This window comes from Thalia democratica, chromosome 3 (genome assembly GCF_965202585.1).
Source record: "Thalia democratica chromosome 3, ktThaDemo2.hap1.1, whole genome shotgun sequence".
Lineage (NCBI taxonomy): Eukaryota > Metazoa > Chordata > Thaliacea > Salpida > Salpidae > Thalia > Thalia democratica.
The window spans coordinates 82,074,319-82,089,232 of NC_139167.1; the positions used below are offsets into that span (position 1 = coordinate 82,074,319).

At 27.6% G+C, this 14,914-nt stretch overlaps 1 protein-coding gene across 2 annotated transcripts in view; it reads left to right on the forward strand.

Moving 5' to 3' along the window:
- The first annotated feature begins 3,067 nt into the window (after nt 1-3,067).
- LOC145832018 (ral GTPase-activating protein subunit alpha-1-like) overlaps nt 3,068-14,914 on the forward strand; it is a 39,679-nt gene continuing 27,832 nt past the window's right edge. The window contains exons 1-14 of one of the 2 annotated variants that reach the window (XM_082939385.1): nt 3,068-3,194; nt 3,693-3,806; nt 4,174-4,223; nt 5,153-5,210; nt 5,383-5,426; nt 5,708-5,888; nt 6,837-6,949; nt 7,223-7,361; nt 8,289-8,481; nt 11,476-11,617; nt 12,974-13,108; nt 13,378-13,449; nt 13,689-13,784; nt 14,058-14,129. In XM_082939385.1, the coding sequence (XP_082795511.1) occupies nt 3,080-3,194; nt 3,693-3,806; nt 4,174-4,223; nt 5,153-5,210; nt 5,383-5,426; nt 5,708-5,888; nt 6,837-6,949; nt 7,223-7,361; nt 8,289-8,481; nt 11,476-11,617; nt 12,974-13,108; nt 13,378-13,449; nt 13,689-13,784; nt 14,058-14,129 (1,524 nt within the window). In that variant the 5' untranslated portion in view covers nt 3,068-3,079. The remainder of the gene's footprint in view (nt 3,195-3,692; nt 3,807-4,173; nt 4,224-5,152; nt 5,211-5,382; nt 5,427-5,707; nt 5,889-6,836; nt 6,950-7,222; nt 7,362-8,288; nt 8,482-11,475; nt 11,618-12,973; nt 13,109-13,377; nt 13,450-13,688; nt 13,785-14,057; nt 14,130-14,914) is intronic. The other variant, XM_082939383.1, reaches the window with a different exon arrangement.

Here is a 14,914-nt window from a genome sequence, read left to right on the forward strand (position 1 = left end):
TGTTGCAAACTCAAATAAACCAATATCTAATTTAAAGTATTAAGTTCTATAAAAAAAAATAGAATAAAGAAAAAGCTGTAGTAAGTAGGAAAAAGAGATACTGTTTGTATTTGAAAAAAAAATCAATTATATAATCAATAGAATAATAAGTATTTTATAAATTTGTTAGTTTTAACTTGACATAAAAATCAAAAATAATTAATTTGTATCAACTTTATTTTTTTACCTCTGTTTGCTAATAAAAAAAAAAACAAAAAAAAACTGTCTTAAATCCAAAACAGTTACAAAAAGATCACAAATAAAATAAATTAACAATAAGTAAAATTTATTTCAATAATTTATAACAATCACTCTTTTTTATATCAGGACATTCATAAAATAAAAGACCCACACATCTCAATCTGATGCCCATATAACATGAATCAAATTTCAACACAAACAAAACATACATACAGAAGCACTCTAGATCTACTCCTTGTAGTTATTTAACAAAAAGGTTTTATATATCGATTTAAAACAACAATTTTTAAGTTTTTAAAAGTTTCAGGGACACTAGACCAAAACTTGGGATCCAAATACCTATAGCAGTTTAGGTCAAGTCTTGTTCTAGGTCTTTTGGTAATAAAATTCATTTTCTTTAAAAATCTTGTGTTGTGTGATTGAACGGAGCTAGCAAGTGTAAATCTATTGTGCTCTACATCAAACCCTGTTATAGTATTACATATCAACTTACAAGTTTGTAATTTATACACATCATTTAATTTTAGCACTCCAGTATTTTTAAATAGAGGGTTTGTTGTGGTCAAGGCAGGCACACAACAAACATACCTGATTAATCTTTTATGCATACAAACAATTGGTTTTAAGTAACAGTCAGCATCACCACCCCAAGCAGATATACAGTATTAGGTATGTGGATAAAACAAACTATAATATACCATTTAAAGTATTGTAATTGTGTTTAAATGATATATTAATTTTGAGAAAACATAACAACTCCTAGACAATTTTGATTTTAGAGAACTCAAGTATTTCTTCCAATTCAGCTTATCATCTAACAACACACCCAAATATTTTACACTATCACTCTGCTCAATAAGAAAACCATTATTTATTACATTAAATTCACAACTTTTTGAAGTTTTATTTAAAAGCAAAACTTTTGTTTTTGAATAATTAGTAAAAAGTTAATTAACTCTAACGGATTCCTTATTAATAACTTTATTTAAATACTCAGGATCACTATGTTGGTAGCTTAAGCAGGCATCATCAGCAAACAATCTTCATATTTATCTCAGTAGAGGAAAAAATATCATTAGTATACACAGGAAACAACAAAGGTCCCAAACAAGAATCTTGTAATATTCCTTATTTCCAATAAAGTTACTGCACATACAAGTTGTTAGATTTGTTTTCAAACCCTCTTCTAGTTCTTACATTGATCCTAATCCATTAAGGCCATAGGGGGGGGTAAGCCATGTTTTTACAAGTTGATCTTAATTTATGCATTATTTTCTAAGCTTCAAGATGCTTTTTACCATTAAAAAAATTAATTTTTTTTTTGACATATCACCAGTCAAAGTTGGGCCGCAAAAAAAGTTCCATATGGGAAGGAAAAACTAAAACAGCATCTAAAAGAATATTTTATTTAAAAAATATCTCCTCCTACATTTTTCGAGCAATCTTCTTCAAACTTTCACAGTCTAATGTTTATATAATATCAAAAAAAATCTTTACTTTTGACTTGAAAAAAATTTCAGTATAAACATATTATTTGGAAAAAAAAAACTTTTTTATTTTTGTTATTAAATTTTAATTTTTTTTAGTTATTTAAAATTCATAAGTAACATTTTTTCCTTTTAATAAAAGGAACATTTCCTGAAAATTTTAAAATAATTGCTTGAAAACTGAAGGAGGAAATAGATTTTTGGTGATTTTTAAAATTTCTGAAAAAATTGACCCTAAAAATTTTTTGGTCTATATGTTTGTATCAGAAACTTTTTACAAAAAATTAAATATCTCAAAAGTTAAATGATATTTTTGAATACTATAAAAACTGGCTTGAAGTTTGTACTAAAAGCTTTCATTTAAAAGCTAAAGTGAATTTTTGTAAAAAAAATGTTGGATCCCCCTATAGCTTTAAACACACACATTCAAATATTTATACTTTTTCAAGTTTTATTTTTATTGCCCTCTAAAAATAACTTTATATTAGTTTTTAGTAAACACCTTTATGATATAAGATACTGAAATCCAAAAGATGATACTAAAAAAATTAATTATAAATAAATATCAAGTTTGATGTTAAATTAAGTATCAAACTAAAAAATGTGTTCTGCTTTAGTATAGCCAAAATCTAAAAGTGAGAGAAAATCCCTCAAGTCAACTGTTAACCAATGCTACAACAAAAATAAAATCAGTAACTAACAATACAACTCTGTTATCACTTACATGTCATCAAAGTGAACTAACAATCATTTGCAGTAATTCAATGGCCTATACTTTTCATAGCAGGGCTGCCACACATCCAGGATAACTCAGGATGGTTTCAAATTTTGGAAAACTCAAGATGACTTAGGACAGCTCAGTACAAGTCAGAATGTTTTTTTAACTCAGGCTGACTCAGGATAGACTTATTCTTTTATAAATTAATAAAAAACTCAGGATAGTTTTAGATTTTTTTAAAAACCTCAGGATAATTGAATGACATTTAGTTACAATATTTTGTTACTTTATAACCAATACTCTTAAATAACTTAATTTATATTAATTTAAAAAGTAAGAAACCTTTTTATAATTTGAAAAATCCAGGATGGATCAGGCCAGTTTAACTTAAGATAAACTAAATACTTAAGTACTTAATAATGTAAAACACAACTTTATATTTATTTTTTTATAGATTTTTATTTTTATTTACATACATTTTTAACAATGAAATAAAAATTTTACTTCAACAAGTTTTTACATAGGTATACCATTCCTACAAAAACTTGAACAGATGAGTGTTTTTTGTTTATATTAAAAGTAGAACTTGTTTTAAAAATGTAAAATAGTTTATATTTTGCTTTTTAGATTAAAAATGTTTAAAATTCATCGCTCAGATAAAAATGAAAGTGTGAAAAAATCAATTCAAAAAATTTTAGATCCTAAAAAAGATGTTGTAACCAGACTAAAACATCTAAAATTAATCCTTGGTAAGCTAATAATTGTACTTATATGTATTTTTCATATTTTATTAGTATTTTCTTAGTGACATATAAAACCAACTAAATATAATGTTTACAATAGAGTAATACTGCTTAATATATTGTGGTTGAATAAAAATTAAATTGATCAGATTTAATTTTTTCATCCTGTTGTATTATTAACTAAGTTAAGCCACAACGGGTTTCCTTTTTTTATACAACATGTTCTTGTTGTAAATTGTTTTAGCTATCATAAACTTATTTTAAAATTTTTAAAATAAACAGTTGCTGTAAGACTTTATTCTTGTTGGAAGTTATGTACTTTTACAATTATTAGCCTCTGAATTTTTTCAATTTAAGTCTACAAATCTAGAACATAAAGGAGTCGAGAAAGAAAAGTTTGTATTTTGATCATAAAATGTTAAAAAAACTACATCCAACCTTACCTTGATCATGTGTAAATATTTTTACATCAGCTAAATAATTTTTAAGTGTAAAACATTTCAGAACAAGGAAACGAAGATGAGATCTACCAGGTTTTTCACAAGTACTCCTCACACGTCTATGCAATTTTCCACGAAAATTTCCTGATCACTGAAGCCAACATCAGGCAAAAAGGACGTTAGTACTTCAGTTTGTTGTTATATGTTTGGTTTGATGAAATAATGTATGATTTGTAATTTATACAAAAGCAATAAAAAATGTATGTTTTAAAGTTTTTATTTTTTTTCATAGCAGTCTACTCTAATTTGAAAATAGTTTTATTTATAAATATTTAATTTTTTCAAGTTGTTGATAAATATTAAAGTTGATTTTAGTGTGTACTGCAATCTAGTTGGTTCTTAAATGCAATGTAATATTATTCATTCTTGTTAATGATTTTCATATGAAATACATCTTTTTGAATTTTTATGATTTTGTAAATGATAATTCAGTTGTAAAGCGTTTGGTATTTGATCAAGTTTTTTGTAATTTTACTTAAATTTAGCTCATCGAGCTCAAAGGGACGAACTATTTGGCATTCTTGCTGTATTTGAAGTGAGTATTTCAAAATTAATTTATTTTGCAATCTTTTTTTTTTAACTGCAACAAGTGATACAATATTTTTAAAGTTTAATCAAACTCAGATTTAAAGTCTTTAATTAATGTAATTTTCAAAGTATTGTTTTTACTAATGTCTTTTAGATATGTTTTTAGGGTTGAATACTTAGTGACTGGTAAACATTTTTGTTAAATAAAACATTATAGAAATAAATGTGTCGATATTGTATATATTTGAAGTTAATATATAAATTTTGAACTTAAAAATAAGTAGTTTTTACAGACAACTTTTAAATTTAGAATATGTAAATATCATACTTAAACATTTTTCTTTACTTTTAAATTAAAAAAAGTATACATTATGTGTTCTTAAATAAAAGTAGTATATCTATGCAAAAATTTAATTATAATGTTAAATTTATATATTTTATCAACAGCAACTGTTTTTAAATTAAATAGCTTAGTACATGGCGTTTTCAAAATAAAAATAAAATTGTGGTACTATGATTTAGTTTAAATCTTTTTACCAACATTTTTATTTAGTAGACAGTCAAGGTAGACTTTCTGACATTAAGTTTTGTTCAATTTAAGAAATAATTTTGAAGAGTAATTTATTGTCTAGTTATAACATACTAAATATTATTAAGGTATAAAAATACAATAGGTTTGAACACACGTTAATAGTATTTGATTGTATAAGTATTACCACATATATGTTCATATGGTTGCCAGTAATAAGTTTTGAAATAGATCACATTGGACTAATAAAGTTTAAATTTTCAAAATTAGTACTTAAATATTAATTAATTTATTAAGTTAATTATATGTATATAAATATTGATAAATAAATGATCAATAGTAGAGGCTCAATTATCCTTTGAAATTTTTTTATTTTCAAATTCTAACTGAGTAATTATTTTTCACAGCAAATATTGATAAACCTACCTGATCTTATCCGTTCCAGATGGCAATATCAAAGCATTGGTCAGTTTTGATTTTATTTCCATGTGATTTTTACAGAATTGTTTCAACAAGTTCAACTTATTCTAGTTAAAACACTATTCATAAAAACTAACTATCTATTGTAACCAGATTATTGTCAAAATTGTTCAATATATTTAATTGTTTATTTTTATTAAAACCAAAAAATTTTCAGACAACATAATCAAGAAACTGCTCCACTTTCAAAACTCCTTGAAGGTGAGTTGCAACAGTTGTTATTTTATTTACAATATCAAAAATTTCCATAAATTAAACATTCTCTATTTCAAAAGTTTTTTTGGTTTCACTTTACAGTTTGAAATATATTTTGAAATAATTTTTTTTGCTACCGAATTCACTGTCAACAGTTTTAACAAACAAACACAAAATCTGAGTTTTTTAAAGTTGTTTACCTCAATGCTCATTCCAACAATTTTTCCAAAGTTTTCCAAATTCCCACAATTTAAAGTTGTTTATATCACATTCCCACAATTTTTCAGGTTCGCAAGGAGGGGCTGCACCTGTTCCTGCTGTGGCTGAGGGCGCTGCAGGACCGGGCCCTCCCCCACACCCTCCTCATGTTCGCGTGCCTCGTTCCGGGATTCCCCTCGCCCGAAGATGGCAACAACAAGAAGTACTCCCTCGAGTGGCTCGTATCAGTGCCCTTCACCGAGGACTTCAGTTGGTTGATTTTTTGCACTTTGAAATAAATTTTCAACCAAATATTTTTGTTTTTCGATTTGATAAACGGTTGATTGTGATGATGAGCTTAGGATGGCATTGTTTGGTTAATTTATTCAAAGCTTTTTTGCTTTCTTTTTCTTTTAGTTTTACTATATTTGTAAGCTGAAAATTTTATTTATTAATCAAATCATAGAAGTTACTTTATAAACACAAGACTAATTTAACACTTTATAGCGTCTTTATCAAAAAAAGGTAAAAATTTTAGAAATCGATTTTTTCATAGTAACGTCATAAACATTGTTTATTAATTTTCTCAAGGTCATATAAAGTGTTTTCAATTTTTTGAAAATATAAATAACTGAAAGCGTGAATTATTCCAACATCATAATTTTTGTATATTAATTTCAAGTTTGCCACATTCGTAATGAATTAAAAAAAAATCAAACACGTTTAGAAAAATCTTATAGATATTATTCGTTATGATAACTCAAATATTTAGTATGCTTTTGTTTAGGAATAATAAAATCAGTTAATGAAATTTAAACCATTAATGTTATTATTGTTGTCTCTAAACGTTTAAAAAAGTCAAAACTTAGAAATAAATTACTAAAATAACCTAATATCAAGTGTAAAAATCTAGTAAAAAAAACATAACAGAGAAAGTTTTAGTCGTTATTAAAGTAGAATAATTTGCATTATATTCTTGTACTACTTTTATTCTTTTCAGAACAAAGTAAATTAATTATTGAAGAAACTGCAACATTTTAAAACATTAAAAAGCATCCTAGAAATAAAAAATTGATGTTTAACACAATTTATTTTAAATGTTTTATATATATATACTTATAAAAAGTGCTGTTGATCAACTATAGTTATGAGATGGATTTTTTATAACAAAAAACAAATATTTATACCTTTTAGTTATTTTTGATAAAAAAATCACAGACGGGGTTCAACCGGCCGACGTGTCGTGTTTGGTCCCGAAACATTCGGGAGAAAGTCTCGAAGATCCCACGAAGTACTTTCTGGACATAATGCTCGAATACATGGTCACAAAGGTTTGTATATTTTTGAATTGTACATATGATTCAATGAATTGCAAAACGTGAGATTTCAAAGTTGTTTTTTTTTCAAGTAAAGCGGGTTTTTAAGCAAAAATGCGATATGAAGGTACTATGAAATTTTTAAACCACTTGTAAATGTTTTATACCACGAGCGGTTTAATATCAAAAGAAATATTTGCTACTACGTTACGTTTATTATGTTTTTCAATTACTTAATATCAAAACAAAGTAAGTAGTGGTTAGTAAAATTATGTTCGAAATTCGCAGTGCAAACTGCTGAAGTGGAAGAACGGGGAATGCCACGCGGAAAGCTTCTCGTTTTTGTGGGATTTGTTCAAAAAACACTACTTGAAGGCGGCCTTTCCCACCTTCAGCTCGACCACCGACATTTACAATCCCGTGTTCGGTTTGTTGAACAATACTTTTATTTAATTTGTTTCAACGTTTTCTTTCGCTCTGTTTTATTTTCAAAAGCTTCGTCAGTGAAAACTCTGCGCGCTAGACTAACAAGCTGTTGCATACATTACACTTATACGCATATACAGATACACATTCTACTGTTCAGTACTGTACTTGTCGGTAAAAATAAGAAAATAAACAAATTGCTAATAAGATATAGCATATAGTTTGTTTTATTTTTGTAACTTATTAAATTTTACGCCTATATGCATATTCTACTGTTCTTAAGGCTTGATTATACTTTTTAGTCTACAAAATACTTGTCCGTACTGATATTAAACAATTGCTAAGTGAGATATAGCGTATAGATTGTATATTTTTTGCAATTTAACAAATTTTCTGTGCACAGTATTTAATTTTTAAGGAACACTGTATTATATCACACTGTTGTGTTTATTTTTAAGCAATAAAGCGTTGACTAACGCATTTACTTTAAGTGAATAAGTTTGTGTAAAATAAAACAAATTTTCACATAAATGTTTTTCAGTAACGATCAAAGTCCACTAGTTGTGGTGAAAACTATTTTTACGAATCTACATCTAAATGATATAGTTTATTTTATATACGTCTATCACAAAACCTAAATAACATATATCACTCTAACTTTTTAGTAGAAAGTTCTAAAATATGAAAACTATAACAATATTTTACCGATAGTAAATGTACACGACTTTGCAAAGCTAGTTAAATTTAATCCCTGCATAAACAAATCCCAACAATAGTCTGAATACTTTTTTATGCTCAAACTTAAAACATAGTTCTAAAAAGACCAACATTTTGATAGAACACTTTTCAACAACAACTTAAAAAACGTTGTTTAAAAACAAGTTAAAAACGCTCATATTTAAAATAAAAATACCAATTATTCCAACAGAACTGCCCAAACCACGAAAGCCGGTCAACTACAGCCTGACGGTGAACGAGGACGGAATAATCGGCCACAAGATGGAGCTGTTGGGAGAAAGTTTGCTGTCAGCCCGGGTGTCCATCATAAAGTGGCTCGTCCATTTCACGTCGGCCGCTGCGGTGAACTCCGACGAGTCGTTCAGCATGGCCAAGTTGAGCGGGTTTGTTTGAAATATTTAGACGGTATTTATAAATAGATTTATGCAAATTATATATTTTATTTGCGACCGGTTTCAGTGGCAAGAGATTGCGACCTTTTCAAGCAAAAAATAAAATATTAAACTGCATATAACAATGTTAGTTATTTATACTGTTATTTAAAATCTTTACTTCCCAGTAAATTGAGCATTCATTTTTATTGGCAAATAACTAAACAGACGATTTTTATAGAAAATATATTTTGAAAAGTTTGAATGGTTAATTTTGTTAAAGTAGTCATCGCGAGTTGCTTTTAAAATGTTTTTTTGTGCTTCTTTCAAAAAAGACAGTTTAAAAGCTAAACATACTAAAGTATTTAGAATTAAATTCCCCTTTACTTATGTAGATTTTAAAATTTGTTAAAGCAATAAGCGTAATTTAAACTTGCTAAGATAAATATAACGTACGGTTGATACACTTTAGGAATAACTTATTTTTCATAATTGAGTGTTTAAAAAGTTACTTAGCTCTATTTATTTGTAAAAACTACTTAAAAAAATCAAGTTTGTATTTTCTTAAGGTTGTAACACTAATACGCTTGCATTAAACAAGTTTTCATTTCCTGTTTTGTTTTAAACACATTTTTTCATAGCTTTACTTTAAACTCATAAAACTTTATAACATTTTTAAGTTCTCAGTTAGTGCATGAAAAATTTTGATATTGTCAGCGTTATTGTTTACAAGAACTCACAACGTATATAATTTGAGCAAACTTTTATCAAGCGCTTAAGTGTTACTTGTAAAGTGTTACTTTCTCATTTGTTACTTTTCACATCGGTCGATTGTGACGTCACGTAGGAACCAGCAGACGCCTCCGGCGAACGTGATGAAAATCCACCAGATGGTCCTCAACCAGATCAAAGAGCTGGGCCGCAGAAGGTTTCTGTTACGTCATAATAGAGCATTGTGTTTGTCGGTGTCATAAGTAGCTGTCTTGTGATTGGTTGATTTCTCTGAGCTTTGTAAAATATATTTTTAGTTAAAAGAAAATTTAATAGTTGTTTAACTTAAAGCCATTTTTTTAAGACTCGTTTATTTTCGTTTAAGCCACAAGTTACAGTTGTAGCAATAACTCAATTGAAAATTTCATGTTTTTGAAATTTTTGATAATTAAACAAAATTTTATATTTAGATAAACTATTATAGTTTTAAAAGCTCAGTGATGTCAAATTTTTGTGGTGTCTTTCATGCATGGTGTGGTATTATTGCAGTTTTGCGAATAAAATAAAGTTTTGGTGTAAATGTATTTATGGTTTTTGGTTTTAAATATTTAGTTTATATCTATTGTTAAGTTCTATTTTTTACTTAAGAAATTTCATATTAGTTTCATTTTTACGAAAGTTATAAGTTATTTTAAATGTTTAAAAAAAAACTTTTACTTTATAAACTACTTATAAACTTTTGAAAATTTCCCTGTTGTTTTTTACTCTGTGCATGAAAATACGCTGTTGCAAGTTTAAATTTTGCATTCACCTACTAAAAACTATTTTATTTAGTTCAACGAGTTACGAGATATTTGAAAAGTTGTAGTAGTATTTGAAAAGTTGTTGTAGTATTTCAGAACTTTAAATACTAATACTTGTTACAAATCATTTTTACACAAGTAAAAAGCTGCTTGAAAAAAAGTAGAATAAAAAAATTAGTGTTTTGATGATCAGTGTAAGTTTTCAAACTTCATGTCACATTTTCTGTACAACCTATCATTTGACACTTAGTTTGGTAACTTCGTTTCATGCCTTCTCATCACTTCGTAGAAACTTTTTTTTTTGTGAACAAAAAGAAAATGCTAGTTTTGATTTATTTATATTAGATTGCCGCATGGGTTTGTTTCAATTATGTTTTACACATTGTTTGAATTAAAATAATTTTATGCTCTTTACCTCATATTACTTACATTATATTTGAATCTCGACACATCATATTCCTATCTGATAGCGCAATGAAACAGTAAACTAGTGAAAATGTAGTTAAAAAAGGTTTAAAACATTGGATACATGCTTATGATTTTGGGTTGAATATAATTTCGTTTGGTCAATATCGAATTTAGTTTTGTTTTTGTCAGTTTATTCTCTATTTACATTGAAAAGTATTAAACTATAAGTAGTTAAAATTATAAAAGTTTTAGTACTTATGTATAAGTAGTTTATTTTAACTTGCTAAAAGTTAGTTACTTTAACATCACTTCCAATTCATTAGAGTATTTATGAGAAACAAATACTTCTATTTCCAAACAGATTCCAACTTTGTTATAAAAGTAGTGCTATGAAATTATTAAATTTGTTTGATATACTATTGTTTGAGAATTTTCACCTGAGTGATTTGTTGTTTAAATATATATTTTTTCAAAATTTATCATTAAAAATAGCCATTGTGCATTTACCAAGTTATTTAAGTTGAATAATTTGTGGTGTTTACAAATAAAGAAATTTTATTTTTAATTGTAGCTTGTGATGTATGATATTTTTTAATTAATAAAACTAAATATTTTTATTGTCCGCCAAGTTTTTTAATGTACTGAATAAAGTTAAGAATTTGTTTTTTATCTCTGTTAATTTTTTTTTATAACGCTATACAGTCATCAATATTAAAAGCATCTCTTCAACAACTAATCATTTGCAACTCACACAAATAATAAAATAACACAGTATTAGTTTTTTTCACGTCAAATTTATTACTTTATAAGATATAAATTCTTAACTTTATTTTTATTAAATGTAACAAAGTTTTTAAAATTGTTAAAATAAAAGTTCTTTTTTTATTGAAAAAAAAGGGAAAATTTTGGAGCAAAAAAAGGCCCCGAAGCCGCCACTTTGGTAAAAAAGAGCATTATTTGTAGACTTTTTAAACTAAAACCAGTTTTACTTTTTTTAGCCTGAAAAAAATGTTTTCTGGCAATACAGATGAAAAATTACTTGATGTTTTTTCTTATTTATTTAATAAAAAAAAAACTAACTCAGCGTTGTTGAGAGAGGAGAAACTCCGTCGACGACCGCCTCCATAACGGACCACAGTGACGTCACAAGGAAGTTGTCGCCGCAAGTGACGAGTGATGACGACATAATGACTCCTCACACGCCGTCGTCGTTCTTCATGGAAAAGGTTGATAAACTTGAATAATTTTAAAACACAAATTTATTTCGTTGTGTTTTGTTTTATGTTCTAATTTAACAAAAGGGTTGATCATGCCAATTCGATTATCAGACCACAAGTTTCGGTAGACTGAGACCGGTTTCGTCCTTATTAGGACTCATCAGTCAGTCACAACCGAAAAACTTGTAGTCGTCAATCTACAAACGGTTTATCATGCTTTCGCATGAAGCAACCATTTGCTGGCATTGATTAGTGACGTCAGCATTGTCTTTGCCGTGCAACGTTTAAAACATTGTCCACTAGGTCTGATGATCGAATTGGCATGATCAACCCTTATGTTAAATTTGAGCTTGTCTCACGGCAAACGGAAGTCCGGACTTGTTCTGCAGACTTTCGCCGATTTTGTTGATTGTTTTATGTTCTGTGCAAGGTTGCCAAAAAACCTGAAGTTTGACAACTTAGGTTGAAAAAACTGGAATTTCGACCAAATCCACTTAAAAACCTGGTATTTTAAACTATTTTTACTTGTTGAATAGTGAAATTTAAATTTGACACAAAAAGTCGATCATATACATAATTCTATTTGTCATCATTAATTTATCTTTTTAATTTGAAAACACTTTTAAAGTAGTTTTACAGTATCTTTTCAATGTTAATTTAAAACAGTTTTTTACTTAAAATAGACCAAAAAAATTGTACTTTCGAAAACCTGAAAGAAATTCAAAACACTTGGGAAGAATTATAGAAAAACATTTGGCAACCCTGCTACTGTTTTATATTGTATTTGATTATTCAAAATTTAAAATTGATCGTTTGCTAATAAGGAGCCTAGCGAAACAAGTTCACTGGAGTATATAATAATAACAAATTTAAACAGTACTATTTTTTCATTTAACTAACACATGTCTTTATAGCTCCGTTGAAGTGTGTTAACTTGTTAACACACAGAAGCATGTGTCAGTTTTAAAAAGAAAGATAACTGTTTAAATTTGTTATTACATATTATGTTCATCAATACGCCAATACATTGATAAATTAATAATTTTATAATATAGTTAAATTTGGAAATTTTTTCTTGAATTGTTTTCCTTGAATTGAATACATAAAAGTTTATTTCATTGTGCTTTTATTTTGACATTGTTAAATTTTTTTACCTTAAGAATTAACAATTGCTATTTCCATATTACGTTGTACACAGTTATAAAGAAATGTAAAGTTTAAAACTTCAACAAATAATAACAAAACTACGTTTTGTTCACGCAATAATAATGATTTGAAAACAACTTAATTTTCTGAACTCTAATCAGCATCCATTTATGCAAAAAGAAGTACTTGATGCACATTAACTCATACATGTTCGCACAGGTGCCCAGCATAGCGAGTCTGTCCAGTTTGGACGACAGGCTGCGAACGTGCGCGCACCCCGAAAGCGAAATCGTCAAGAAAGTTTTCTACTCGACCAGGGAGAACGTCAACTGCATCCACGAAGTTTTCAGACAGGTTTTCGGAGTTGTTGAAATTTAAAGATACTGATTTTTTCAAGGAATAACCTGTAACTTGTGTTTTGTTAAAAATTCTTAACTGTGATCTTGAATGTTCCAGCAGTTTTACAGGCGTGATATGTATACGGTTTTACAAATCGCGGTCTTACTTTTACACTCAAAAAGCTTAACTTTTACATTTATTTTGTTTATGCGATTGCGAAATTAACTTTTACGTTTGTTAAACTGCATTCAACTGAAACGTAATTCGCTTATTTTATGAAACAGGCCTTTCTGCTTCCGCTGACGGAAAGTGAAACAATTACAAAAGTGGCCAGTCTTTATACTGAGTGGATAAAAGTTTGTTTGTTTTATATGTGACAAATAAACTTTGTTTTTATTAATTTGCAAAGTAATTGAACAGATTCGTTCAGTATCATTAATAAAAAATTAAGATGGTTTTTTTTTAGGAATTTAATTTTTATAAGCTAATGTTTGTTTTTTCAATTTATCTAGAAGAACAAAGAAAAATAAAATTACTCATGTTTAAAACTTGATATGATTTTATTATGGTTTTGTATTTAACTCTCTGTTTTTAGGCTCAAAAAGAAAAGCCTGAATGCGTTCCAGTTTTTATGGAGGAACCACAGGAGTTTTCAGAAGGAATTGAAAGCGCCGGTTGTGAGAGAAATAAAGTTTGTATAAAAAGTAGTAGATTCTATATGATTCAATGTAGAAAAGTATAATCGTAGATCTGTAGGAGGTGAAATAAAAAAGTATTGGATTAAGTTTTTTGAGCAACGATTTTAATTTTTTGTATTTTTTAATTAAACTTTCTTTTTGTTTATTAGTTAATTGTTGTGTATTTTCAATGTGTTTCGTTAACATATTTTCATTTACATTCAAAAACCTTCTCACTATTTCTTTGTTTATGTTTTAAGCATGCTCTTACCACTTTATTTTGTCAGGAAGATTACTTCCGCCTCCGAAACGCGTCATACCAAATCGGTCAAAAGTGCTCGTTGCTGGACAGTGATGACGTAATTATCAGTTGTTTTTTTTGTGATGACGTAAATATCAGTTTTTTTTTGCGGTGACTAACACGTGAATGCATGCGCTAAAAATCATGTTGTTCGTGTGATTTGTAGTCTAGTGGTGATCATAATATCAGCTAGTCGTCAAATTAATTTTCCTTAACAAACCTGGTGTAATTTTGAAATTTTAATAAAATCAGTTGTAACAAAAATAGTTGGGTTATTTAAATGCTAATGTGATGTTTTGCACTGCGTAGTTTTAAAGATTGAGCTTTTGTTGCGGATTCTCAATAGTTTTTATTGCATGCATGGTAGTTTGTATTGTGGTGAACTAATTGAATGTTTTACTCGGAATAAATATAGTTTAGTTTGAAAAATTATAATTTAAAATATTTGTTAATAAACAACTGTTTCAAAGTTGTACAACTCTTTACGTTTTTTTTAAATAAAATAAAATTTGTATTTCAACATTAACAAAATCGTAAATGTAATAGTTTAATATTTTTGATTACGAAAAATAGGAACTAATTTTTTGTTAACGCGAAAAAACATCAATATATAATAAAATTATTCAAAAAGCATCACGCTAATGGAATTTCCACATTCTGAATTTTTAACCATCTATTCTACGCAACACACTTTAGTTTTAGTTATGCTTCAACTAGTTTCATTGTGTTTTCATATATGACCTTTATCAGTTTCAATAAGCTAACAAAAGCTTTTCATGCTAAAAAGATACAGCTCGCACCATGGTTTTATCCGTGAGAAAAGAAAAAAAAGGAAAGTTTTGT